We start from the raw sequence: 27,378 nt of genomic DNA on the forward strand, positions 1-27,378 counted from the left end.
GGAGCTTAAACGTTCTACAAAAAATTCCTTGGCATCAAATTGATTGCTTAAACCGTTTAGAAGATATTCGATTTTTCGGAGTACAATCTTATAGCAGTTTTCAAAATAGAATATGTAATTGAGTAACTCCAAAAAGGTTAAGTGGCTTCAAAAAAAAATGTTTTTAAATTTTCTATTGAAAAACCTATTGGGCCTCTCGTCAACCTCCAGGAGAAATTAACTTTCCTGAAAATGTTTTTTTTTTTTGCTCCGCAGTTTATTGTGCGATCATGAATCTCGTTCGATATTTTTTACTGGAACAAAAATTTCACGAAATGATACCAATTAATTCCAGGTGAAACTTTTGAGAATTTTATATTATCGATAGCCTCTACTAAATCGCTTTTCAATTGTTTGTACTGATTTGCATTAAAGGAATGGTCCCGAAAAAGTTTTACAAATAAATGGCATAATTATGGTCATGGTAGAAAATGCAAAAATAAAATGAAAAAAACAAATCATGCAAAAAACAAAAATTAAAAAAAAAAAAACATACAATGTTTAATAATTTTTCATCTTTATTGAAGTTTTATGTTTTTATTTTTTTTTTAAGAATGTTTCAAAATATATCTTATTATATATTATTATCATTTTTTTAAATACATTTAAAATTTTTGTTGTTGTTATTATTGAGTACAAGAAAATACTTACATATTGTATTATTTTTTATTTAGGGGGAGGCATAAAAGTCTTTTTTTCTTTTTTCTTTATATTATTTATATGCTTTTTCGAATGATTTTTTTTTATCTTAACTAAAATACACATTATTTTATTAATAATAATAATTTCTGTTACATACTTTTTGTGTGGGGGGATATAAGAGTTAAATTTCAAAACTAACAAAAAAAAATATTTAAAAAAACAAAAATTAAATAAATACAAGAGTATAACAAGACAAGTTAAAAAAAACGAAAATCTAAAAATATTATATTTAAATTTAAACTTAAATCAATTTGTTTTTTTTTATTTTTTTGTTTTAAATACCTATACATATAACTATTATTGATATCACAAAGAATATATATTTTTTATTTTATTTTTTCTTTCTTTTTTATATCGCGGTATATTTGTTTCAAAAAATATATATGTATGTAGTGTGTAATGTATTTAGCTAATCAAAAAGAGAGGACTTTATAGCGCAGATTAAATTTGTTGTTTTTCTTTCCTGTGACAATTTTTTAGCTGGAGATTAGATTTTATTATTCCCTCGTAGTCTTATAGAATTTGAGGGAATAATATACTCCTAATCATGATTTCCAATTAGAGATTCTTGTTGTTCTTCATCATTTATTCTATAAAACAAACATTTTAAATTATCCTTTTTTTTAAAGGAGACTTTTTAAAAACTCACCTAACGATACTCGCTTTTCGGCACCGACATAATTTCCGATGAATTAATTTGAAAAAGCAAAATATTGGATCAGCATCATCGTTTTTCGTTAGTAACGCAACTAATAGCAATGCAAAAAATATTGGAATTGAACCTATATAAAATGAAGATGAGTAGGGTTTCCTTTCGAGGATGAGATCAAAAACAATGGACATTGGAATTTGTAATGTCATTGCAAGTGTTCCAATTAGCGATGATGTTAGAAAACAGCCCCTTTAAATAAGGACATAAATAGGTTAATATTAAAGAGTTATTTTGGAATCCAAGAATAGCTTACCATAGCCAAAGAGCTTCAGATACAACAGTACCAATAAGACCATTAAGAAATAGCACCGCAAATTGATTTTGATTGGGAAGCTCAAAAGTTTCAATTTGAAGAAAATTTAGAACGAAAAATATTGGCCACATGAGCATTAGATTCCAGAGGCCAACGAAACCTTAAATTAAAAAAAAAAAAAAAACATTATAAAAAATGTACAAAATACTAAAGAGTCTAAAATTATTACCAAAAAATAATGGAATGTCTACTTTTTCTTCAGTGTCACTTTTTCTCTTCACAAAGACCAGGTACGCCGCGTAAAAGAATGCACTAAATAAAGCTAAAATAACACCACGGGAAAACTTCGAATCTGAGATATCAGATATTGTCACAGTCACCTATCAAGTAAACATTAGAATAATTTAAAATTAAGTAATCAGACCTTAGAAAAAACTTACAACACCACTAATGTTCATTGCTACAGCTAAGAACTTTGAGAATGTAAATTTATCACCAGTGGACGAAGGGAAAAAACCAGCTAATACAAGTGTAAAGAAGCTAGATGATGAGCTAAGCAGTACCACCATAGCACTTTGGCTTTGTTCCAACGACAATTGATATAACCAATTCGCTATGAACCACTGCAAAAAAAATGTTTATTTAAATTTAAGAATTACATAAGAAACAAAAAAAAAACCTTACAAGGATACTAAAAAGAAGTGCTGTCTTTGCAGTCTTGTGATGTGTTCTTTGTCTACGTATCCTTAAACTTGCTGCATAAGATAGACGCGACATAAGCGCTTCGGTTGCTTCATGAGCCGACATCTCACGGACTTCAGCCATTTTATTGAATCTCACTATACGAATACCAGAGTCATCACTCTCTGTGCCGGATATAGTTCCAGGTGTACGTATGGGAATGTATGTTGGATCACTCTAGAAAAGTTAGTTATGAATAATTTTAAATCATTTCATTCTTTATATTTTATTGACTTACAAGTGATCCTTGTGTTGCGTAGTAGTTTTCATCTTCGGTTGTTTGGTCAATAGCCTTTAATAGAAACAAAAAAGAAATTGAAAAGTTTTCTATGGTTTTTAGTATGATTAAATTTCCGATTTTTGCAATATGGCTAAGACAAGAAATCAAACGGCTTTTTTCACTTATATACATTTTTAATGATTCGATTAAATGCGATTCAATACATTGGCTGCTCTTTTTTTCAGCTATGGACACAGAAATGGTACACTAATGAGAAAAAATATTACGATTTAAATTTCAAGTAGGTATGTTGGATGATTTTTATAATTTGTTTTCTTTGGGTATATTTTCAAAAACAACGGACCAATGAAAAAGTCTTAAAAGTTCCGTTATTTTGTTTAGTTTCGTGCACTTGCCAATTTATGCTTTTCTTAACCCTCTTACTAATGGATATTAACTCATGTCAATACCCCCAAACATGCATACAAAGTAGTGAAATATTTGTTTGGGACAAACAAATCGATATTTTTACCTGGCCAGCTCAAAGTCTTAATCTTAACCACATAGAACATTTCTGGAATGATGTTAAGGTTGGGTAAGGAAAATTCAAAAATTTAAACGATATCTGAGCAGGGATTAAACAAGAGTACTTGGTAATCCACTCCGCATATTAGATTCAATACGTTAGTTGAAATTTTAATAAAGAGGTATCAAGCAACTTTAAAAAATCGTGGTCAACAAAGTTATAACTTAGCAATGCAATGGTTTAGGAATGTGTGTTATTTTTCAAAATTGAATTGAAGGATCGGTTTTTCGGAAAAAGTAGCGAATTTATATTCATTAGAAAATGGAAAAGAATCGACTGCAGATACAATTTTTGTTAATTAATTATTATTATTATTATCCTTTGGAATAATAGTAAAAAATGTCAATATTAGGCACTTGGTAATTACAATCAAACAATTAAATTAATACAATAACCTTACAATAACCTGAACGCGCAATTTTAGTTTTTGTCAGTTGATTGTTGCTACGTGAGAAAATTTTAAGAGCTCACATGTCGTTTTTTCTAAGCCGAAAAAATATGATAATTCCATTCCTTCCTGAACCATTTTCGTGTTTGTCATTTGTCACTGATCGTCATAAACAACAGGGTTGATAATTTTTGAAACCTAAAAAAAATAAAATTCACGACTGCTCTTGCAGTTCAATTCAAAGCACTTTTATGTTAGTTGTAAGTTGGATGTTGGGGAAGAGCCGACATTTTCGAGTAATTTGCTTGAAAAATTTACATATATGGGAGATACACTTTCTAAGTGGGATATAAAAAAACAAAAAAAGAACAACTTTCAGAATTTTATAAAAATCATCTGTACCAAATTTGAAGAAAAACTGTCAACCCGTTTAGGTTATAGAAATGTGTACAGATGGATGCATAGACCACTTTTTCAGAATTCTCCATCATCATAATGTTGGTTTTGATTAAAACCTCAAACTTTTTTCTCGAAACGAAACTAATACTTGCAATTAAAGAACAATTAAAGAACGGGATATTTTTTTGATGATAAAAAATATTAAATTTCGAACTTTCAAAAAATTGTTGTAATTGAACGTGAACATTTGTTTAAATGGAAAAGTTGTGTGTTTTTTTTGTCATTGCTATACGCATCCGTAGAAGGAGTAACAAAAATAACACGCAGCTGCCGATAAGAATAGAAGCTTAATCCATTAGCGGATAGAATTTTGACAAAGTAGGTTTCCCAAATTAAAAAGTAGAAATAACAGAATCTTTTGTATGTTTGCGACGTTAAGTCTAGAGTAAGGATGCGCATCTGATGCCTGATGCACAATATTGCGAGACGGCGAGACGAGATCGTTGCGAGAGTCTCGTTGACGAGTTAAAAAAAATTCCAAACAATGAAATTGTATGAAACAATATTGCATTTCTCGTTGTTTTGAATTTTCGAAAGCTTTGAAAAAATACTCACGAGACTACAATTTTTCGAAAATGAAAGGCAGCTTATTATATGGATAAATAAATTGCACGACTGGGGTCGCACGTACTTGCTCTTATGCTTAAAGTAACTATAATGTTAAAGCTTTTTATTCAAATTTAAAATTTGATATTTTGAAGAAATTTCATAAGTAGTATAAAAAAATTAAGTCTGTTTTTATAATTAATAAAACTCCGTTTTAAAATATCTTAAAAAAAAAAAACAAATATGCCATTTTATTTCTCGTATAAAAAGGTATTTTTAGAAAAAAAATTTTGAAAATTGTAGGAGCCGTTTTTTAAAAAAATAATTTTTTATATATAAAATTTTTTTTAACATTTTTCAAAAAAAAAGTTGGTATGCCATTTTGAAGAAATAATTAATTTACACATAAAAACTAAATTTCAAAATTTTTCATTGATCCGTTTTCAAAAAAAAATTTTGAAATATTTCTTAAAAAACCAAAAATGCGTTTTTTGAAAATTTTCTAAAATTTTAATATTATCTTTACTTACACACTTTTGTATAAAAATTTTCATTTAAATCGGATTAATTTTGTACGAGATATTCAGAAACGAAAAAAACCGTTCTATGACAGGTACCGTTAATAACGGTATAAAAAATATTTTTTTTATTTAAAAAGTTGGCCCTTATGTGTAGTACTACACACAAAAATTTTAATCAAAATCGTTAGAGCCGTTTTTGAAAAAAATTACCTTTTCTATTTCCGTTATATGGCAGGTACCGTTAGTTTTGGTCATAAAAAAAAATTTCAATTTCCCCTCTAGGGAATCACCAAAAACTGCTAACTACCAAGTTTGAAGAAAATCACTTCACTCGTTTAGGCTGCAGCTCCAGATAGAGACAGACAGACAGACAGACAGACAGACAGACAGAATTGCCGGACCCACTTTTTTGGCATTCTCCATCATCGTAATGTCATGTAAAATTGTTATCTCGAGTTCGATTTTTTTACGAATCCTAAACTTGCCCTATAGTACCTATATCGCAAGTAAAAATCTAGCAATATTGGGAAATGCCTAACGATTTTTAATAGAAAACGTTGAGAGAAAACGCAACGCTCGCTCCCGTCTTGTCGCCTCGCATTATCGTGAATTAGGTATAAGTCGAATAGCAAATCCAATCTATTTGTACGGTTTTTGGAAATGTAAATCAGAAGGAGGATGGTGACTAAAAAGAGTTCCAACACAAGCTTATTCGTGATCATCTTCAGATTTCCAATCATCAAAACCAAATTTGTGATTTGTTAAACAATCAAAATCTAGTCAACAAACCGTTATTGGTTGTCTGTTGTAACAAACCTATAGCTTTTAATTGCATTTAGTCCATGCGAAAATGGAGTGTGATCATGGTAGAGCTAAATCAGTTGATTTTTAGCAATGTAATTTGTCGATACACAAATTTTGTATATATTCAGCTCAAGTTACAAAGATTTTTAAGTCTTCTTTTGCTCCTCCCCCCAAAAATTTAAATTCAATTTAATTTATGTACCCCTGGGTGCTTTTAAACAGTAGCCTACGACAATTATATCTGAATTCCTAATAAATTTGTTTGTTTAACCTGGAATTCAATATTTGAATTTCAAATAGATAGAGATAGATAGATAAGTTCTTTATTCTTATTAATGAATTCAAATATTACATTGTGCTCGAATACATAGATATGGTTAACAAAAATATTTTATAATAAGAATAGTTAGTGGCAACAATTGTTTAAAAAAAAACAGTGGTGATGCCACATCGATTTTATTTTGTGTGGGGTTACAAAAATATAAAGGAAGAAACAAAATTAATACAATTTATACATTCAAAATTATGAATTTGGAAAATAAAATTAATTTTAGCAAAAAGAAATGAAAAGAAAATTCGAATATAAAAAGCTTATAAGATTCTCAAAAAAGTTAAATTTCAGCAAACAAATCGTATTAAAATATATTTGCATAAGTTTAATTTTAAACAGTGTAACGTAGCAAAGTTTCTATTTCTTGGTGGTCTACGGCAAGAAGCCATAACTTTATTTCTTTTAAAAACGCGCCAATATTTCTTATTTTACGAACTTCTATAGGAAGCGTATTAAAAAGTTTGCAGGAAACAATGGAATAGGAGTTTCTGTAGCTAGTCGTGCGAAAGTAAGGGATGTTTACTATAAAGGTGGAATTACTTCTAAGGCTTCGTGTGTCTGAAATCGGACTTTGCAAATATCCAGCTCTATTAAAAAATACTTTTAGAACTTTAAAAAAATATAAATGTCTAACGGGAAGGATTTTTAAAGACCTAAACAGTTCCATTGATGGTGTCAAACGATGGGTTTTACAAACGTTACGTACAGCTGATTTTTGAATCACGGTGAGATGTTGCAGTTTGTTGACATATGCACCACCCCAACAGGGTATTCCATATTGCAACTTGGAATGAAAAATACCAAAATAAACCATTTTCAACAAATTTGAAGAGCAATGATTTCTCAGGTGGTAGAAACAACGGGTGGATGAGAGAAGATAGTTTTTTAAAATAGCTATGTGCTTGTCCCAGTTAAGGTTTTGATCAATATGGATCCCGAGGTACTTAAAGTCTTCAACTTTTGCAATTTCAAAACAACTACTACTACATTTAACATTGCCATGATATGATTGAGTATGGTTAGCATTACATTCACCATAAAGTAACTTATGACTGGGGCAATCGTGAGAATGAAAAATTATTGGAATATCCGGAGAGATATTACCCCTCAGGCTGAAAAACATTAACTTAGTTTTGCTACTCACAATTAACTCATGTTTAGCAAACCAAAATCTCAGCAAGTGAGCATCATAGTTAATATCTGAAATTTGATTCAAAGGACTATTGTTACAGTATGCAATTCCAAGGTCATCGGCAAAGGCTCTGACTTTACCTCGGAAAGGAAGTGAAAAAAGCGAATTAATATAAACCAAAAATAAAATTGGGCCCAGCACGGATCCTTGGGGGACTCCCAAAGGACTATTTTTAGAGGAACTTATGCTGCACCCAACTTTCACAATGTGTGATCTAATTTTCAAATAAGACTCTAGCCATTTCCAGATGAACCCACGAAAACCAATTTTATACAATTTATCCAAGAGTATGTTATGGTTCACCATGTCAAAGGCCTTAGTAATATCTACGAAAAGACCAGCACAGTTTTTCTTAGCATCTAAACCTTCTTGTAAAATGCAGCAAAATTGTAGAAGAGCATCCTCAGTAGAAAGCCCAGCCCTGAATCCAAATTGCAATGGACTCAAAAAGTTTATTTTATAAAGGTAAGACAGAATTCTTGATTTCACTACCTTCTCAAACAATTTCGATATTGAAGACAACAAAGTTATTGGTCTATAATTTCCTTTATCTGTTTTACTTCCTTTTTTGAATAATGGAATTATCATACCTTTTTTCAATTCATCAGGAAACTTCCCGGAGTATATGCTTAAGTTAAAAATATGTGTCAATACTTCTACCAAATTTGGTCCAACTTTTTTAAGCATTATATTAGATATTTCATCTTTGCCTTGAGAAGATGAATTATTTAAAGAGTTTATTGTTTTAAGTACTTCAATTCCTGTAATTGGCTCAAAAAAGAAACTGTTCGAAAGGTTTTCTTGAGGATCAGTCTCATAGCAACAGTTAGGTGAAGAATGTATGCTTTCTGAAAAAGAACCATGACCAACAGACGCAAAAAAGGAACTAAATTCATCCGCTACATCTTTTGGATTCGATAAAACAACTATACCATCTTTTAGTACGATTTGATTGTTGCTATTGGAAATGTTCCTATTTAAAATACTGTTAATGACTTCCCATTCTTTTTTTATGTTGCCCTTTGCCGTATGGATTTTAGATTGATAAAAGGAATTCTTTGTAGCTCTTATTTCTTCGTTCACTTTTTTACATAGTCTCTTATACCTGGTTTTCAAACTTAAATTCATAGGATGTTTCAGACATTTTATGCTTAAATTATTTTTCTGTTTTATTTTTTTGATCAGTGATGAGTTTACCCATGGTTTAAGATTCCTATTCGAACTGCTCTGCCTTAAAGTATAAGTTGATAAGATTATGTGTTCTTTTAAAATTTTAAGAAATAAATCGTAGGCAATGGATACATCTTCTTCAATCATGACGCTATTCCAATTTTCATACAGTAATCTGCTATTTAAAAGTTGATAGTTGACTCTGATAATGGGGGGTTGGGTACAACGTTCAATGTTCTCACATCTAACACTTTCGAAGAGGATTCCTGTCATACAGTGGTCAGTTATATTAAGTTCAAGGTTAATTCCAGCAAGTAAATTACAAGGAATCTTGTCAAAACGGCCAAAAACATGGTCAAGGCACGTACCAGAACAAGGCCTAGTCACTTCGTTCACGAAAGATATAAGACCATTTTCAGCTATTAGAACCTTATAAAGATCAACAACAGAATTGCTTACTAGAGTATCAATGTTTAAATCATTGTTGCATTGTGCTAAGAAAATCAATGTTGATTTTTTTTAAGCTTGAAATTTCATCATAAATTTTTTTTAAGCTTGAAATTTCATCATAAATTTTTTGTAAGGTCAATGTGTCATTGACCGAAGATGAGTGAACGGTTGTATCAGTGCACTGTGTGGTATACATGCTCGAAGGTGGAACTTGATGTATTAGGCTGGAGGTAGAGGAAGTCGATGCAGTTGTTGTTGATTTCGATGGGCTTTCAATTGGATGTGTGGTTTTTTGCATGCTCTCCGATATAAAGGGTTGTTGTTGTTGGGGCGATAGCCGACGGCGTGTTATGCGGCATTTATCACATCGATAAGATTTGCCATTTGCAGACATATCCTCTAAATCAGCGAGCTGAACATTTACACAATGCCCGTGGAAAGTTGTATCACAGTCACAACATTTAACCTTAATTGCTTCACTTTTATCTATTTCGATTTTGCAAATTAAGCACTTCATGTTTGTAAAGATTTTTCTTCGATTATAGAACAGTTTATGTAAGTTATTTGTGCGCACCCCACGACACCTTAAGAAACACGTCTGTTCTCAGCGAGAGATGAGAATAAAATCTACAATATAATGCTAAAACTCTGTCTGGGTACTTCACTTCAAGGGGTGTGTTTGCTTTTTTTTATCTATTACAAGACAACATTTCGATAAGACAGTAACAATTATTAAAAAAAATGTTTGATAAAATTCTACACCTACATATGCTAGGTTCCCTCTGGTAAATGCTTACTTGCTGATAAAAACAAAAATTTAATCTTACCGAATAATTTCCCGGTTGTTCGCATGCCTCTTTCCATGGTGTTATTAAGCCAATAACAATTAGGTAAATTGTAAACATAGATGTCTTAAAATATGTACAAAAGAAAGGTTTATCATATTTTTCATCTTCGTATAGAAACTGTAAATAAGAACAACAAAATTGATATTAACACATTTAAATGAATACAAAAATAAAAGACTTACCTTTGTGATCTCATTGGACGTTACCCATATAATGTCGACGAGTATTAAAACAATTATACCTAAAATAAGTTTTTGTGTCTTGCTTAGCATAATGTGCGAGTTGACGATTTTGCTGATGTGTTAAATGATCTTTATCCAGATTCTCATTTCGAGTTTCGTTCGGAGGCGCGGATGCATTGATGCAGGGGGGAATATATAACGAAAATGTGATGTTTGTGATGTGTCTTTTTCTTTTTTCCTTTTCTGCCTTTGATTTGTATTTGAACAATTGCGTTCGTTTAACGTGATTGAGCTCTTAAAAGTTCATTTTTATTTGAAATGATTCACTCTTACAGCTCCTGTAATAATAAAAAAAGATAACAAATAAAAATATGAATTTGAATTGGTTTAATGCAATTGGATTTGGATTTATTTGATAGTGATTCATGGTATTAGAGTAAAATGTCTCACAGAATTATTACCATTAATCAGAATTGCGATTTCAATCAAATGCTAGTAAATAAAATAATAAACACATAAACTTGTATGATAGTAAAAAGCTAATCAATATTTGTTTTTATTATTCAACTTATGACATTATAATTCGAAGTCTTTCAGAAATATGTGTATAATTTGTATAATTTTACATACGACTACTATCTTTTTCACATAGGAAGCAATATATGTACATACTATTTCCTATAATGTAAATGTTGGAAACACATTAAAACTATTACCGAAGCGTGTAGAACTGATCAAACTGATAAGCTTCTATTCGATAGTACCTACTCGTAGGTCTTAGGGTAATCTACTGCATGCTGAAAGTTCACCATACGACAGAGTAAATTAATGTTTATCGATGAGAATAAAGTGCAACAAAGCAATGCACACCAACTGACATTATGTTTTCCTATTAAGATACAGATAACAAGCATTTAGTCAACGGTGATGTTTTGCTTGGATGATTGTTATGTTTTTGTTTAAAATCGCATTATTTAAAGCTGGGAAACAATAATGAAATAATGATAGTGACATTTTTATTATTTAAAAAAAAATCTTCATACCTAACTCAGAGAGATTATGAAAACAGAGGACAGCTTTTTGGGTGATTGCCCTTTATAAATTTTGTATAATGAAGTTTGAACTGAATTATAATATATATATATAGATAGCTTTGTGTGTTATTAAAGTGCTTTTTATAACATTGAGCTCAAGACATCATTCTCTTCGAAGATAAATCAAAAGAAAAAACTAATTAGTAATTTAATATTTCAAACTTTCAAATTTAATATTAAAAACTATTTCTAATGACGCTGTTGTGGATTTGTTTTTGAGAAAACAATTATTATATCGTCACCTGAACGTAAAAAATAACTTAAATTGTTTTTTGAAAAGAATATAATGTACGTTATTTCTTTATAATTCCAAAGCTCGACGGTTTCTCTTTTTGGCCATAATTTTTACTTGCTCTATAGGGCAAGTATTGGTTTCGTGTCAAAAAAAATAATTCGAGGTCTTAATCAAAACTAACATTACGATAATGGAGAAGTCTGAAAAAGTGGTTTTCGTCATGACGTCCGTCGGTCTGTGCGTCGGTGCGTCTGTGCGTCGTCAAAAAAAGGTGTAAAAGAAGCTGCAGCCTAAACAGGTGGACGAATTTTCTTGAAATTTGGTACAGATGATTATTTCGTAATTTCCAAGGTTGTTTTTTTTTTTTTGTTTTTTAATATCTCGCCTAGAACGTATACCTCCCATACAAACTTTTCGAGGTATTGCAATTTTCTCGAAAACGGCTCTAACGATTTTGATTAAATTTGACACAAGTAATGCTGTACGTATATCTAATATAACTGCGTTTTTAGTTTTTCTCAAAAAATACGGATAGTGGAAATATGACAATTTCTTTTTTTTCAATCACTAATGTCGGCTCTTCCCGTGTATCGTTAATGAGTTTGAATTTTCTCGAAAACGACTCTAACGATTTCGATTAAATTTGGTATTCGTTATAGTCTTAATGAGTCTAACAAAACTGCGTTTTTAGTTTTTCACAAAAATTTCCTAGAACGGTATGGCGTTGCCGTTTTCTGCCAAACTGATGCATTTTTTAGTTAATGTCGTATATTTCATCAAAGGCTAAGCCAATTTTATTCAAAATTTGCAGACAGATATTTCTTGTCATTTAGAAGTGTTAAATGTAAAAAAAATCTAAAATGTTTTGAAAAAAAAAGTTTAAATGGAATTTTTTTACTTTTATTTTTTTTTTTTTTTTTAATTTAACGAAAATCTTTAATTTCCAATAGTTATCTAAGATATAGATACTTTGAACTACAAGAGCAAGTACGTGCGGCCCCAGTCGTGCATTTTATTTCAGAAGTTGCGATGCGAGATCATACTACTTTGTATTTTGAGTATACTCAGTAGTACTGAATTGTAATACTTTAGTAATACTTTTCTTGACTTAATTGGTATGTCTACATAAAAATCGTAATCTTTATAGATCACATTAGAGCACATATTTTATTGAGTCAATTTTGTTTTTGTTGATTTTAATTATGTAAATGAACTTGAAAGGTAAGAACCATCAACAATTATTAAAAACGAAAAAAAAAAACAATTAATATTATTTATTCAGCATTTATTGATTCTTTTCAAGTAAAATTTAACGACATTTATTGACACTTAAATTACTTCCTTTGTTAAATTGTGTACAAACCCACAACGCCAGATGCTGGGTTTAGCCAAGTTCATCATTTTTGCTCAATAATTAGGTAATGTCGTTATCTTTTAAGAGGAACAATATCACTTGAAGATAGTCGATAATGAATTTCACAAAATTCAAATCACAGGATTTTGAAAATGTTCCCCATGAATTACATTTTAACATATAATTTTAATGCATGGAATACATTATAACTCTGTGAGAAACTAAGCAATGACGGCGCATTGTTGATTTATTCCACCTTCATTCCTCTCGTAAATAAAAAAAAAAAAAACAAATGGGATATCACTACAATCCTTTAAGACAAAGATTTTGTAATTTTTGTAAGATTCTCAAAAAAATTGCAAATTGTTGAACACTTTGCTCAAATATGGGAACAGTATTACAATGGTTTACATTGTAAATAATTCAACACATTTGTAAAACAGTTTAGACACAGGAAAAGCTGCAAAATAAAACTCCTAACCAAAAATACTGAGTAATCTGAGTTATCAGCTGATAAACGTATGGCCTTTTTTATTTTGATTACTTTTCCCGCGATTATTCAGTTTGAAAATAAAATAATTTTGCAAGAAATAAAGTCAAATGTAATTTGCTCAAAAGGAACAATTACTTCTTCTCAATATTTACATATTTTTCTTGTAGCTGCTCGGGCAAGCTACCTGGATAGCGTTTCATTCAAAAATATATTACAGATACGGGTATAGAAAGAAAGGTAGGCCTAAAAACTCCTGGTACAAGCAAATGCAAAACCACCAGCAATCAGTTGGCCTTAGAAATGGAACAATACAAAACCGGGAGGCTTGCCGCCGATTTCTGAGGTCAACCCGGCGAACCCCACAGGCGGATCACTAGTGTGAAGCAGTTACGTGGGATAGTTATGATCCCCTCGACATCGAGATCATAACAGCGCCGAGAAAAAGGAAGAAGAAGAATTACAGATACGGGTATTCCAGATTTTCCTATCCGATAGTTGTTTGAAGGTGCCTATTGACTTCGTAGCTGGAAAGATTTCATAGAACTAGATTTCCTAGTTTTTTCGTTCATAAAGATACTTAGCCCTGGTGGTTAGTAGCTACTCAAGTTGCAAAAGAAACAGAATACACAAAGATAAATTCGAAAATTGCAATCTTTAGAGAATGATATAATCTCTCCGGAAAGGGATTTTACAATAGCCACCAGAATGAATTTATTCGTATCCGATTTCTGTTGGAGCAACTCTCCAAACCTCTAAACAAATCGTCTTCGATGGTTGGTTTGTTGAAGAACTGAACGATCTAGCGCAAGTCTCAATGGAAAACATGAGCAAAATGAACTAGTCTATGTTGAGGAGAACTTCTACTATATGTTATAAGGATATGTTAATGGACAAATAGGTCCCCATGTAAGCTACAGTCTCTATGCTGTGCACTCCCCATTGAATTGTAGAAGCTTTTCGGGGTCGTGTCACTAGCCAAGGCTTTAGCATTAATCCTTCAAACCCGAAGTTGATTGAAAGAAGCTATATATACAATGGGGTAGTGTCATCATAAGTAAGTAAGTCCTTACTCAAGAAACTACGAGGTAAACTTTAAATAGGTAATCTACAAAAATTAAAAATCACAAAATAAGAGAAAGCAAATAGGGATAGAACTGAAGGAAGGTAAGTACTTTGGTTTCACAAGATCCATGTTTTAATTTAGGATTTCGTTTATTGCTGTGACTCATTTCATTTGAAACTTAAAAACATCTAAATACATTCGCGATAGCAATTAGTTTACTCTAACCCCACTGCATGCGACTTCTAATGCCCACCTCCTTATCGTTTGTTGTAGCAATTACAGCAATAAAGGCGAATCGCTACTGAAAAAAACTATATGCTTACGATTACCACAACGACAACGATAAAAGATAAGGCATATATTTGTATATTATGCAAACTAAGTCTAATTAAACTTTTTTAAATTGTTGTTTGCTCAATTTTTTATTGTTTTTTTTTAAGAAACCCCATTTTCACAACAAAAATAGATAAAACAAATATTAAGAACATAGAAAAGTAAAACAATCAAACAAAGACGGAAGCAGCGGCGACTTACGAAAAAGAAAGCCAGTCCGGTCAAAATAGACATTCAACCCAGAAATAATTCGCAAAGTGCTGAAAATTGGTACAGAGCATTTAAATGTCGATTGAAGTAAAATGTCAAAAGTCCCCAAAACTGCCTTGTGTGCATAAAAAGTTATTCAAGGTTAATTGTCGAAAATGTAGGTTATTCGTATATAACTTTGAAACGGGCGAACTTATCAAAAAAAAAGCATATCGATGACTTGTAGGTTTTGTAATTCCCTAAAAAAAATGTTATGCATTTTTTTTTTTTCTACGAGATATCGTTTAGAAGATATCGTGGTTTTAAAATGTGTCGAATGTCGAAAATATCGGTTTTTTGTCTATTACTCTTAAACGAAAAAAAACTAGTAAATAATGTGGTCCTTTCAGGGTTACCTCTGAAAAATGTTGGAAGGACTCATAAAAAGGAGTCCTGGCTGGAAAAAAGGAGTCCCATCAAAACTTCAAGTAAAACATCATAATTTTTCACCGTTATAATTCAATATGTTTGGTTTATACAAAAATTAACAAAAAAGTTCTCTTTAAACAAAACATAAATAAATATTCATAGAACACAACTTAAACTTAAAAAAAAATGACTTAGGTTTATGTCAATTTTCTTGAAAAATAGGTACTAGTTAATCTCTAGAAAACAACAATTAGGTTTACTAAGAGAAAATAAACAGTTTCTATTATAGTCAAAACAAAACTCTCAGTATTATATTTATGTACACTAAAGCGAAAAAAATAACTATTTTAATAGTCAAAACCGGATTTTATTTCTAATAATTTGTATTCTTCAATAACTTTTTCTGGATGAAGAGTAAAGTTGGGATATTCAGATATCAAAGAAAAATAGTTAAAACCAGAGATACCCAGAAGGGCATCGGAAGCTTTAATCAAGGGGCACGGTAGTGCCCAGCCAAGTTCTCTAGCAACTTTGGCACTACACCCTTATTAACAGGAAACAACTCAGGCCATTTTCGACCTCCCTTTTACTTCCATACCAAAGATGTCAAAAATTTCAAACTCGCTTCATTTGTTAAGCTGGTAAAAACCAAGCACCTCACAAAATTTCAGGTACTTACGATAAGTAGTTTCTGAGATATAGGGCCTCAAAAATCGCAAAAACCGTAACTAACTCACTGATTCACTGACTCACTGACAGATCATCAAAATTATGGAGAACTTCCCGCTATTGTAGAAACTTGTTATTTGGCACGTTGATGGGCCTTGTGGTGTATACAAAGGGAAAAATCGAAAATTTGAGATTTTCAATTCAGGGGGCGTGGTAACCGCCCATTTTCGCTTAATTTACATCAAATATTTTTGAGCACTTCTGATCTGATAATTGTAAAACCTTAAAACTTGAAAAATGCTAGAACTGGGTAGTTTATACAAAGAGAAAAATTTAAAATTTGAGAATTTTAGCCAGGGGGCGTGGTAAACACCCATTTTCAATTAATTTTCATCAAATATTATAGAGCACTTCTAACTATCGTAGAATCTTGAAATTTGGTAGAATGTTAGGCCCGGTAGTTTATACCAAAGAAAAAATTTAAAATTTGAGAATTTTAGACAAGGGGCGTGGTAATCGCCCATTTTCTCTGAATTTTCATCAATTATAGAGATTTTATATTCTACAGCAAAACCTTGCAAAAAGTAGTGAAATCACAACAAAAACATTACTGTTAAAAAAAGAGCCAAGCTCTCCTATGTTGAAATTATGCTGTCACAAAAAGTACTGAAATGTTAAAGTATACCAAGTTCTAAAGCTTGGCTTTAAATTTGTATAAATAAAATTTTGATTGTTTTCTTAGCAATTTTTCAAATAGCCTTAAAAATCGGTTAGGTTAGGTTATGTTAGGTAGAAATGGCTGTCAGGAAAACGACTGACACACTTAGACCATTTATTGGTCCGCTGTGATACCATGATTTTGTAAGGAAATTCCTCACTAATTAAACCAGTTGGAGCTTTTAATGAAGCGGTAAAGGTTGAAGATGTCAGTATTGATTAGTTCACTAGTATCTTCAAAGAAATATTTTTCCAAGTATTTTTTACGTCTACTGGAAAGGGCAGGACATGAGCAGAGAAGATGTTGGATTGTTTCTTCTTCTTCCTCATCAAGGCAACTTCTACAGAAGTCGTTAGAGATTACGACAAGTCTTATGGCGTGTCTACCTATGAGACAGTGTCCTGTTAAGACACCTATTACAGAGCTGATATGCAATCTGCTTAGAGACAATAAATTTTTTGAACGTTTTGGATCTAGCCTAGGCCAGATCTGCTTGGTCGTTTGGCAAGTTATAATGTTTGACCATCGTATGTTTGTTGCCTCTATAGCTTCTTGCTTCAGCATAAGTTTGCACGTTGCGATTGGTATACCAATATTTGACTTATTGGGTAAAATTAGTATTAGAGTTCCATTTCTGGCGAGTTCGTCTGCTTCACAGTTTCCCAGAATATCTCTGTGACACGGCACCCAAAAGAGGTGAATGTTAAACTGTTCTGACATCTCCATGAGAGATGATCGACAGTCGCGGGCAGTTACGGACTTTGTGGAAAACGATTCAGATATCACGTTTTCTTTGAGTCAAGTCAATACTTCTTTAATCGCCATTATTTCCGCTTGGAACACGCTGCAGTGATTAGGGAGACGGAAGGAGAGACTAACATTAAGTCTATCTGAGTAAACCCCGCCACCCATTCCGTCATTGGTTTTAGAACCATCTGTGTAGAAATGAATTGAATCATCTCTCAGAAATTCGGCATTGTCCTATTCTGATCTATTTGGGATGGTGACTTCATAATTATTGCCAAAAACCAATTGTGGGGTGGTGTAGTCGGAGTGACTGTGGATTGATCCGAATGAATTCAGAATATTTGTGTGACCAATAGAGTTATTGGTCCATTGAGAGATGGCTTGGAGTCTTATAGCAGTGCTCGCGGCCACCAGCTTGCTAAATATATCTATGGGTGGAAGATTGAGTAATATATCAAGAGCGGCGGAAGGTAATTTAAAGAAAAAATATCATTGATATGACATATGTCAGGAAGTAGAGGTAAATGAAATAAGTGCTGTATTTTTTTTAAATTTTGGCGGAACTACATTCGAAATGAGCCCTTTAAAAAAAAATGTTGCAGAGGAACCCATAAAAAAGTGAAGTAGGTTTTAGCTTCAAGCGATTTTGAATGCATTCATATAACATAATTTAATAAATATTTCTGTGTTTATAAAAAAAGAGTCTCAAATCTGTAAATGGAGTCAAATTTTAATGATTTTTAAAAAGAAGAGTCCTGGAGTCCCAGCGATTTTAAGGAGTCACAGGGACTCTTAGGGCCATTTTTTTTTCACTCGGAGTTGAACATAACTTGAGGATTTTTGTCCTCAACTTCCGAATTCGGTTTTATTCACTCCAAGTTGAGGTTTTTAACTTTCGATTTTAAACTTGAGAGTTGATCAACTTCCAGTTTTCTCAACTAGAAGTTTGCTGACCAAAGTTGAGAGTTTGCTTCAGATTTTTTTTTTCAATTTTTCTGTCAAAATGTTGTTGGCAGTTATTAGCTGCGTTCCTTTGGAAATATTTATCTACTTTTTAGTACTTAAAGCTGCTTTGAACTACTTTTTCAGTATAGCAAAGTAGATCAAAGTAGTTTTAAGTACTAAAAAGTAGATAAATATTTCCAAAGGAACGCAGCTATTGTGTTAACGAATTAATATTCCAAAGCAAACAAAAATCAAAAAAGCAAACAAACCGAAAAATTAAACACAAAATAAAATACAAATATGCTATCGAAATGACGGATTCAAATTTTAATTTAAATAAATGTCAGTTTTTGTTTCATATTTCATAAATATCCCAGGCCCAGGGATCAGGGATGCCATTCTAGCGACTTTGTCGCTAGATCTAGCGACATTTCAACTTCTTCCGCGACAAAAAATATTTTGATGTCGCTAGATTATTTCAAGCGACTTTTGAAGCCAAATTTTTGAAGGTGAACATTGTGATCCATTTGAACTTTTAAATTCTTTAATTTTCTTACTGCGATCACTATGTAGCGGTATTATTATTCCCGATGTTATTAAGACTGACAAAGACTATTTAATTTGCGATATTGAAAACAATTTTTTGACACACCCATACCTGGTTTATATATTTCAATCTAAAATAGAATCTAAATTGGATATCAGCAAAATAAATGCTGTAAAAAGTAATCTTTTACAATTAAGTTGATAAAAGAGATACAAATAAAATGCACGACTGGGTCGCACGAACTTGCTCTTGGAGTTAAAGTTGCTTTTAATTTTTAAGACTTTTTATATAGAAATTTGGAAAAAAAATAAAATTCGTTTAAAAAAAAAATAAAATAAAATCTGAAATTCAATTGCCCTCCAAAACAAGTATGCAGTTTTGATTGATATATTAACATACATTTTTAGAAAAAAAAATTTCAAAATCGTTAGAGCCGTTTTTAAAAAAACTAATTTTTTATAAATAATTTTTTGGAAAAAAAGTTTTAAAATAAAATTGGTATGCCATTTTTTAGAAATCACTAATCAACACCTAAAAACAAAATTTCAAAAAAATTGAATGTCCCGTTTTCGAAAATTTGATTTTTCAAAAAAAAATTTTCAAAATTTTTTTAAAAATCCAAAAATTATTTTTTTCGAAATTTTATTTTTGGCTTATATTTAAATTATATAAATGCTTCTTCACAAAAAGTTTCGTTGAAATCAAATAAGCAGTTTTGGAGCAAATCGGATTTGAAAAAAGCGGTTCTATGGCAGGTACCGTTTATAATGATTTTCAAAAAAAAAATTTTTATTGAAACATAGACCTTAGCTTAAAACTAACATTTGAATTTTTTAAACAAAATCGTTGGAGCCGTTTTTGAGATATTTTAATTTTACTAAAATCGGTATATGACAAGTACCGTTATTTTTGGTCCAAAAAAATTAATTCCAAAAACTCCTCTGGAGAGTCGCCAAATAACGCTACATACCAAGTTTGACATTAATCGGTCCATCCGTTTAGGCTGTAGCTCCTTATACAGACAGACAGACTGACAGACAGACAGACGGACTTCCGGGACCCACTTTTTTGGCATTGTCTACCATCGTAATGTCATGGAAAAATGTTATCTCAACTTTTTTTTTCTGTACGAATGCATAACTTGATATATAGTACCTATATAGCAAGTAAAAATGGTTCTAAGCAATTACATTGCTTTAGAAAAAATGCAATTGTTGGCAGTTCAAAATGCGTTAAGAGCTGTAAAAGATAGAAAGATCGATCAATAACTGAAAATAATGCTGTTGAAGTTCTTGCAACTGAGAATATTGAAGAAATCGATAGTGATCTTTTTGTATGTGATTCAGAATAAATACTAAGTATTTTATTCCAAAAGATTTAAGAATTATCTAGATATCGAAATAACTATTAACAATGAGACTGAATTATTTTTTGTTTTTTGTTACTCTAGCCCTAAGTTTGTTTTTTACAATTTTTTTCTAGCGACTTTTTGTCTTCAGAATTTCAGCCAATCTAGCGACTTTTAGGGGTTGGCCTAGCGACTTTTCATTTCAGCTTGTGGCAACACTGCCAGGGATATTTTTCAAACTTGAAGTTGGCTAACTTAAAGCTGAAACACAATCACGCTTTGCCGTCGATTTTGACAACTGCGAAAAGTTCAACTATAGGAAATCTGTGTATCCTCACACAATGACGCTTTTCTTACGTACGCTTTTTTTGACAAACGTAAGGAAACGTAAGAAAGCGAGCAAAAGTTCAACCAGACTGAACTTTTGCTCGCTTTCTGACATTTAACAGACATAGTTACAGTCACCCACATTATTATTGCGCCAAATGTGAATAAAAAAAAATAAATTATTGCAAAACTATGTGTGTTTTTTAATTTCTCTATATAGATTTTGCACAAAAAAAACGACATCGAGATATTTTAAATCAAAACAATTTACGTATTAAAAACAAAAAAAAATTAATGATGTTTTAGACTAAGTTTTATTGTTAAAAACAATATATTTTGATTGGTTTTGTTTTTATAACTATAGGATTAAAGAATAAACAAATTTCTATGCATTTTTTAAACACATTAATATCCTTTTTCATTTTTCCACAATTTAATCAAGATAGAGACTTGGCCCAATAATTTTGTGAGTGACTGTGTTTTTTTTATTTGACAGCAGATTTTATGTTGCAATCAGCTGTTCAAAGTCAAAGTGACAGAAGCGCGCTTTGAGGATTTCTCAACGTAACGCAACGAAGCGACGCTCTAAAGCGTGATTGTGTTTCAGCTTTTAGATCTTCAACTGGAGAGTTGAGAAAATAATTAGTGAATAAAAAAGAAATTACAACTTGCGTTTCAACTCTCGAGTTAAGGTCAACTCTCAGGTTGGAAAACTCGAGAGTTTACTTCAAGTTGAGCAATAGTGAAAAAAATGGCCCTTAAGAGCCCCAAAGTTAACCCTGGGTCCTTTAAATAACTACATTTTTTGTTTTTTGTTAAATTCAGCAAATTATTTCTGGGTTAGCCTTTTTTATGTTTATTTTGTCTGGACTATTATTAAGCAACTACATGCTTTTTTGTTTTATCAATTCACAAATTGACCCATCGTCGTCCTCGACTAGCAGCTGTTGTTGTTATTTTTTTTTGGTATTGTATTTTGCTGAATGAGCAAACACACAAACAGGAAAGACAATAAACAACTCGGTTTGGGTAAAATCAATAAAAAACAAAAGCCTTATCATGCAGTTTATTTCAGTTGAGCTAAACAGATTTATGACAAAACCCAGACACCTGTCTGGCTGTTTTTGAAATCAAAGAAAAATCCACTGAAAAACTGCTCTAGAACATATGGAATCTTTAGAGTTTCACTTTCTTTTAGTTGACAGTTTTAAATTTGGCAACAAAACTAAAACAAAATTTAGGTCATTTGAATAAATTATTTAAGTCTTTTTTTGTGACTAACAAAATTAACTTTATTTGGAAATTTTAGGTACCTTTGTTTTTTTGATTCCCACAGCGACAGTAAATAGACAAAAAAAAAAAAAACAGTCGTCACTCGTCACTTTTGTCGGAAGAGAAAATACCTTTTCTGGGTTCCAAGCAATTTGAGGCTTTTTTTACATTTTTTTTTCTTTGGAGATTATTTAATCTCCTTGCGGATATGATTAAATGGCAATCATGGGTGAACCTCAATTAAAACAGAGGACATTTACCTTTTTCATGCGCAAAATATTATTTTATACAATTTTTGTTATTTTTGTATACTTTTTCATTCAGATTTGTATAGAAGTTTTTTTCTCTTCTTCATAGAGAAGCCATGTTTTTACAGAAAAGAGATGAATCAAACCCACGATGGTAATTGTAATTTGTAATTTGTTTCAAGTTATTTTAATACTTTTGTTAACAAACAAATTGAATAATTTTTAATAAAAAGAAAAATAGATAAAAAATATACGTACTCCACACCCACAAGAGACGGAAAAAAAAATAACAACGAATGGATGACGACGGAGACGGTCGGTCGTTCCGCTCGCAGAAAAAAATATATTTTGTAGTTACTTTTTTTTCTGTGTTTCTCTTTTTTTGGTTTTTTTTTGATGATGAGAAACGTCAACAACATTTTTGGGTAATTTTTTTTTGACGTTTATTTCAATGTACTCAAATAGAGGGTATTTATTTATTAATAAGGGGATATTTGTATGTGATTATTTTGTACAGCGGTTGTGTAAGCTCAGTGATGCCAAGTGCAAACATTGATTGGTGGAGTCCGTGCGGCACCTGGCGGCCATCGCGGAACCCTCAAAGTGATATAGATTTTTCAGTTCGACGTTTTGAGCCTAGTATGCAGCTGAAGCGAAACGAAAAGTTTTGAAGTCTCCAAAATCAACAGCGAACATCTTAACAAAGCGAAGTAAAAATAATAAAAATACAAATTAAAAAAAATCAAGAAAAAACACCAGAAAATAAGTTTAAAAGCAAAAACAAAACAAATTTAACGAAATTTTGAATGTAAAATTTTCTTTTCGCTTCAGATGTGTACTAGGCTTTATTCTAAATCTACTTAGCTAAATCCTGGATTTAGAGTAGGTGGAATCATAGTACATATAACTCTCCGATTTCGGCGGATTAGCTGTGGTTCAAGTTTGGTTCAAACATAACTTAAGCTATTTCAATTGGACCTTGAACCACCCGACTAACAAATTTGCTCCTATAAAGCTTTACAGGTGTTAATATAGCTCCTATAAAGCTTTATAGAAGTGATATTGTTTGTTGGGCAGTGCTTAACTGCACCCTTAACACCGATTTCAGCAGATACAAGTTGCTGAACCACGGATTAAATATTTGTACAACTGGCCCTAAGCAATTACCATGTTAAAAGCAACAACACCTTAGCCCTTCGGACTTAGTTGTTTAGCCCGGGCTTAACTTCTTGAACAGTTTTAAATCCGTGCTACCAAATTGATTTTTTTCATAAATTGCTTAGAATTTTTTTAAAAACGTGAAAATTGACGTTTGAAATATGACAAAATGTATGAAACTAGTTTTGCTAGCATACATTTTTGAATTTATTTATAAAACATACATGAAATTACAAGAAAAACTCGAAAGCGAAAAATATCGACAACTCTAAATTTTTGTTGTGTCTGCTGTTTGCGGAATATTCAAGGTACAGTGCTGCCAAGATGTCAGGTTAAGCCCCGAGGCGTTTTTTGTCCTGTTAAGACCGGTTGTAATAAAAAAACACACCTAAAGTACACTTAGAGAAAAAAAAGTCACATATAACTGGGCTCCGCTAAAGACGATCTTTGGCATAATTTCTAGGTTTCAATATTAGCTGCGTTCCTTTGGAAATATTTATCTACTGCTTAGTACTTAAAGCTACTTTGAACTACTTTTTCAGTATAGCAAAAGTAGTTCCAAGTAGTTTTAAGTACTAAGCAGTAGATAAATATTTCCAAAGGAACGCAGCTATTTGTTATTTTTTTGTTATAATAACAAATAAAATAACTGCATTTAATAAAAACAAGCAAAAATGAGTCCAAATTTAACAGAAACTTTTTTTTTTTAGCTTGGGAAGGCTTTATTGCAAAAGAAAGATACTACGAACAACGAACTGGTAGTATCATAGCTGGTAATTTTATTTTTTCAAACGTAGGTAATTAAAAATACTTTAAAGTCTATAGATTAAAAATTGCCGGTGTTGCCGTATTGTTTTTTAAAATTAAAATTAAATTTTTTTTTAACAAAACAATATTTTTGCTTAAATTTCATAAAACAAATGGTAGCAAAAGATTCTCTAGGTAATTTAAGGAAAATATATAAAAGGAAGTAAGGGACCGTTTAAGCGATAAATGCAATTTTCTAACATTCTGACCTCCAACATAAAAAAAAATTTTTGAAAACAACGGCAACACCTACAATATTTTAATATACATTCTTAAAAAGCCAGAAGCTCATTCTTATCTCTTAAATTTAAATCCACTAAATTTAATCAAGACTTTTTGAAAAAATGGTCCTCAAACTCAGAATTTAAAAAAAAATGTAATTAGAAAAATTTAAAATTACTTTTTTTCCAAACTTTTTCTAATAAAATATGAATTTATTTAAAAAAAATTTTTGGCCATAAATATTATCAGTTGAATTTCGAAGCAAAAAAGGAAAAAAATATATCACACAAAAAAAATTAAAAACTACTTCAATTTCAATGGTTTTTTTTTTATTAAAACTGAATAATTAATTTTCTCAAAGACTTTGGTAAATAGGAACTTTAAATTTTTGCTATTTAACTTTCAACAGTAAGGGTTACAGTACCGGTTTAAGCACTACCGGCGCCCCTGGGCAAAATTGCAAGTGGCGCCTCTCAAAAAAAATTCATTTAAAAAAAATTTTTTTAAATCACGAAAAAAAGAAAAAAAGCAATAACAGATTATGTCTTACTTCTCTAATGCATTTATTAACAATGTGCAGTTTATTAGAGTACATAAGGTTAACTTAAAAAAAATTAAATCTTTATGTCATTTAGGCTCAATTGACAAGTTTACCTTTATCTCTGACTTTTTTGTTTAAACACATTTAAAGAGTAGGTACTGTTGGTTTTATTTGAACACATATTTTTTCAAAAACTTTTTCAACTAAGTACATTAATGTCGTTTTCGATTGGAATCACTCAATGATTCACTCATTTTGAAATCCAATACAAAAATTCGAATCGCTTCCACCCAATTCAGAAATTTAATATCTGTATTGGTGAAAAATAAAATAATTTTTTGCTTTTTCACTAGGAGAATAAAAAACTTGCAGCAGGCTTCTGAATGATTCCGGACGCCAATCGAAAACAACACCTTTATAAGTATTAGGTTTGTTCGTTGTGAGCTCTAGGGCCCTCTGGGTCGCTCCGAATTCGTTGTCAAGCGTTTTTTGTAGCTCCTTTTTCAACCAAAGTTATTTCCTCTCTGTTCGATGTTCGCTGAAGAAACTAAAGCTCTGAGGTGTTCGATGTAAAATGAAAACCCGAGAAACTCTGATTTTTTTGACAGCTAATTGACATGACTTAGAGTGCCCTGGAGGGGGGGACAACGAACAGACCTATTTTTTTATTCTCACACACAAACGTAGTTTTTATAATGGAGAAGTTGTCAATTTTTGACTGGGTTTTAGGTTTTCGGGATTTTGGTTTTTCGGGATTTTGGGATTTCGGGTTTTTGGGTTTTCGGGATTTAGGGTTTTTTGGAAATTACCAGCTATGATTTAGTGATTTATATTTAGGGGCGCCTTTTCAAAAATTATATTGGTTGGTGGAATATTAGGATTGCTTTAGTCTTTCAAAAGAAATTGGGGTGCCTTGTTCTTCAAAGATGAACGAAGATTTTGGACACCATTGTCCTTCCGGAAGCCAAACAAACTAACCCAAAATTGGGGGGCGCCTTCGTTCTTCAAAAAGTTTAGGACAAACAATACGAGCGCCGTTGAAAATGTAAAATAGAAAAAAATTGGGACGCCTTGTGAAAGTAAAAATAAATAAAACATCGATTGGAAAGACTTCGTTAGTTCGGGGCGCCTGCGGCGCCCCTCAATTCTTGCGCCCCTGGGCGACGGCCCAGGCTGCCCCCCCTAAAACCGGCCCTGAAGGGTTATTAAATGAATACATTATTTTTCAAAACTTTTATTAAAAAAGTTCTTCGAAAATGAAATACTTTTTAATTTTTTTCATAAACCGTAATACATATTGACATTTCGTTTTATAATTTGAAATCATAATAAATGCGGCCAAAAAAATTTGAAAATAAATGCATTTTATATTACGACCAAGTTTAAAAAACGACATGTTAAAATTTGTTCAATAATTATTTTTTTTTCAAAAATCTGAGTTCAATTACCATTCTTTCAAAAGCCCTTCATTCACTTAACTTAATTTTAATTTTACATAAATATGACTTAGCTTCTAGCTTTTAAAAAATGTATATTTGAATATTGTAGGTATTGCCGTTGTGTTCAAATATTTTTTTTTGTGTTTGAAGTCAATTAATAAGAAAATTGCATCTATCGCTTGAACGCTTGAAGATTGTCCCTCACTCCCATATATTTTTTTCTTGAATTTCCTAGACAATCTTTTGGCATCAATTAATGTATGAAATTTAAGAAAAATTTTTGAAAAAAATTACATGATTTCAAGGTATTTTTAATGCTGATTCCAAAAATTATAAAATCAAGGCAATTTAACGTCTCTGAACCTAACCTAACAGTTTTTGTACCTACCAAAAAACTTTTAAAAATTATGGTAGGGTAACCAAAATTTGGCATGAAGGTTTTTATATCCATTATCATTAAGATTCAAAACAATGAAAAAAACATATAGCAATATGTCTATGAAAAAATGGTATTTTTTGAGAAAGGGGAACTTTTAGGATATGCACTAAAAAACATCCTGGTACAATCTTGGAATAAGTGCTGATAGGCAAATTTTTTTGGTTTCTATATTAAATTTGTTTTGATATTCTATAACTTATTTCAAAAATCTAAAAAAATCTCATGTCCGCAAGTCCTAATATTCCAGATTAACCTTTGTTAGGTGCAGATTTAAAAAATTGAAAAACAACACTGAAGATGTATGTGTCAGACCAACATGAATAAGGTGCATTGCTTTTTAGGGACGGTCAGATTGACTTATTCGTAGGTTTTGTTGGAATAAGAGTGTTAAAAAATACCTTTAAATCATGTGGCTTTTCTTATCAATTTTTTTTAAATCTGCACCTAACTTATGTATAGTTACCTGAACCAATAAAGAGATAAACTTAAAACTTCGTATAGTTAAGAGAATGGTGAATTCCAGAGGGGAAAAACAATTTTTACTTTTCTTTATGCCTGACTTTCTCCTAAGCGATATGACCGATTTCAATGAAAATTTTTACTAAAAATAACGTTTT

General features: G+C 31.2%; 1 protein-coding gene across 1 annotated transcript; it reads right to left on the reverse strand.

The window, feature by feature from the left end:
• Positions 1-1,194: 1,194 nt before the first annotated feature.
• LOC129921404 (solute carrier family 35 member F5) lies at positions 1,195-22,581 on the reverse strand. The gene is made up of 10 exons (XM_056003212.1): positions 22,414-22,581; positions 10,145-10,482; positions 9,942-10,079; positions 2,686-2,739; positions 2,391-2,624; positions 2,147-2,329; positions 1,936-2,086; positions 1,707-1,866; positions 1,391-1,642; positions 1,195-1,331 (listed from the first exon to the last, which is right to left on the reverse strand). Exons 2-10 carry the CDS (start codon positions 10,232-10,234, stop codon positions 1,283-1,285), a joined length of 1,311 nt encoding a protein of 436 aa, XP_055859187.1. The 5' UTR covers positions 10,235-10,482; positions 22,414-22,581; the 3' UTR covers positions 1,195-1,282.
• Between the last annotated feature and the right edge of the window lie 4,797 nt (positions 22,582-27,378).

The sequence above is a fragment of the Episyrphus balteatus genome, chromosome 1 (assembly GCF_945859705.1).
Source record: "Episyrphus balteatus chromosome 1, idEpiBalt1.1, whole genome shotgun sequence".
In the NCBI taxonomy this organism is placed as follows: domain Eukaryota; kingdom Metazoa; phylum Arthropoda; class Insecta; order Diptera; family Syrphidae; genus Episyrphus; species Episyrphus balteatus.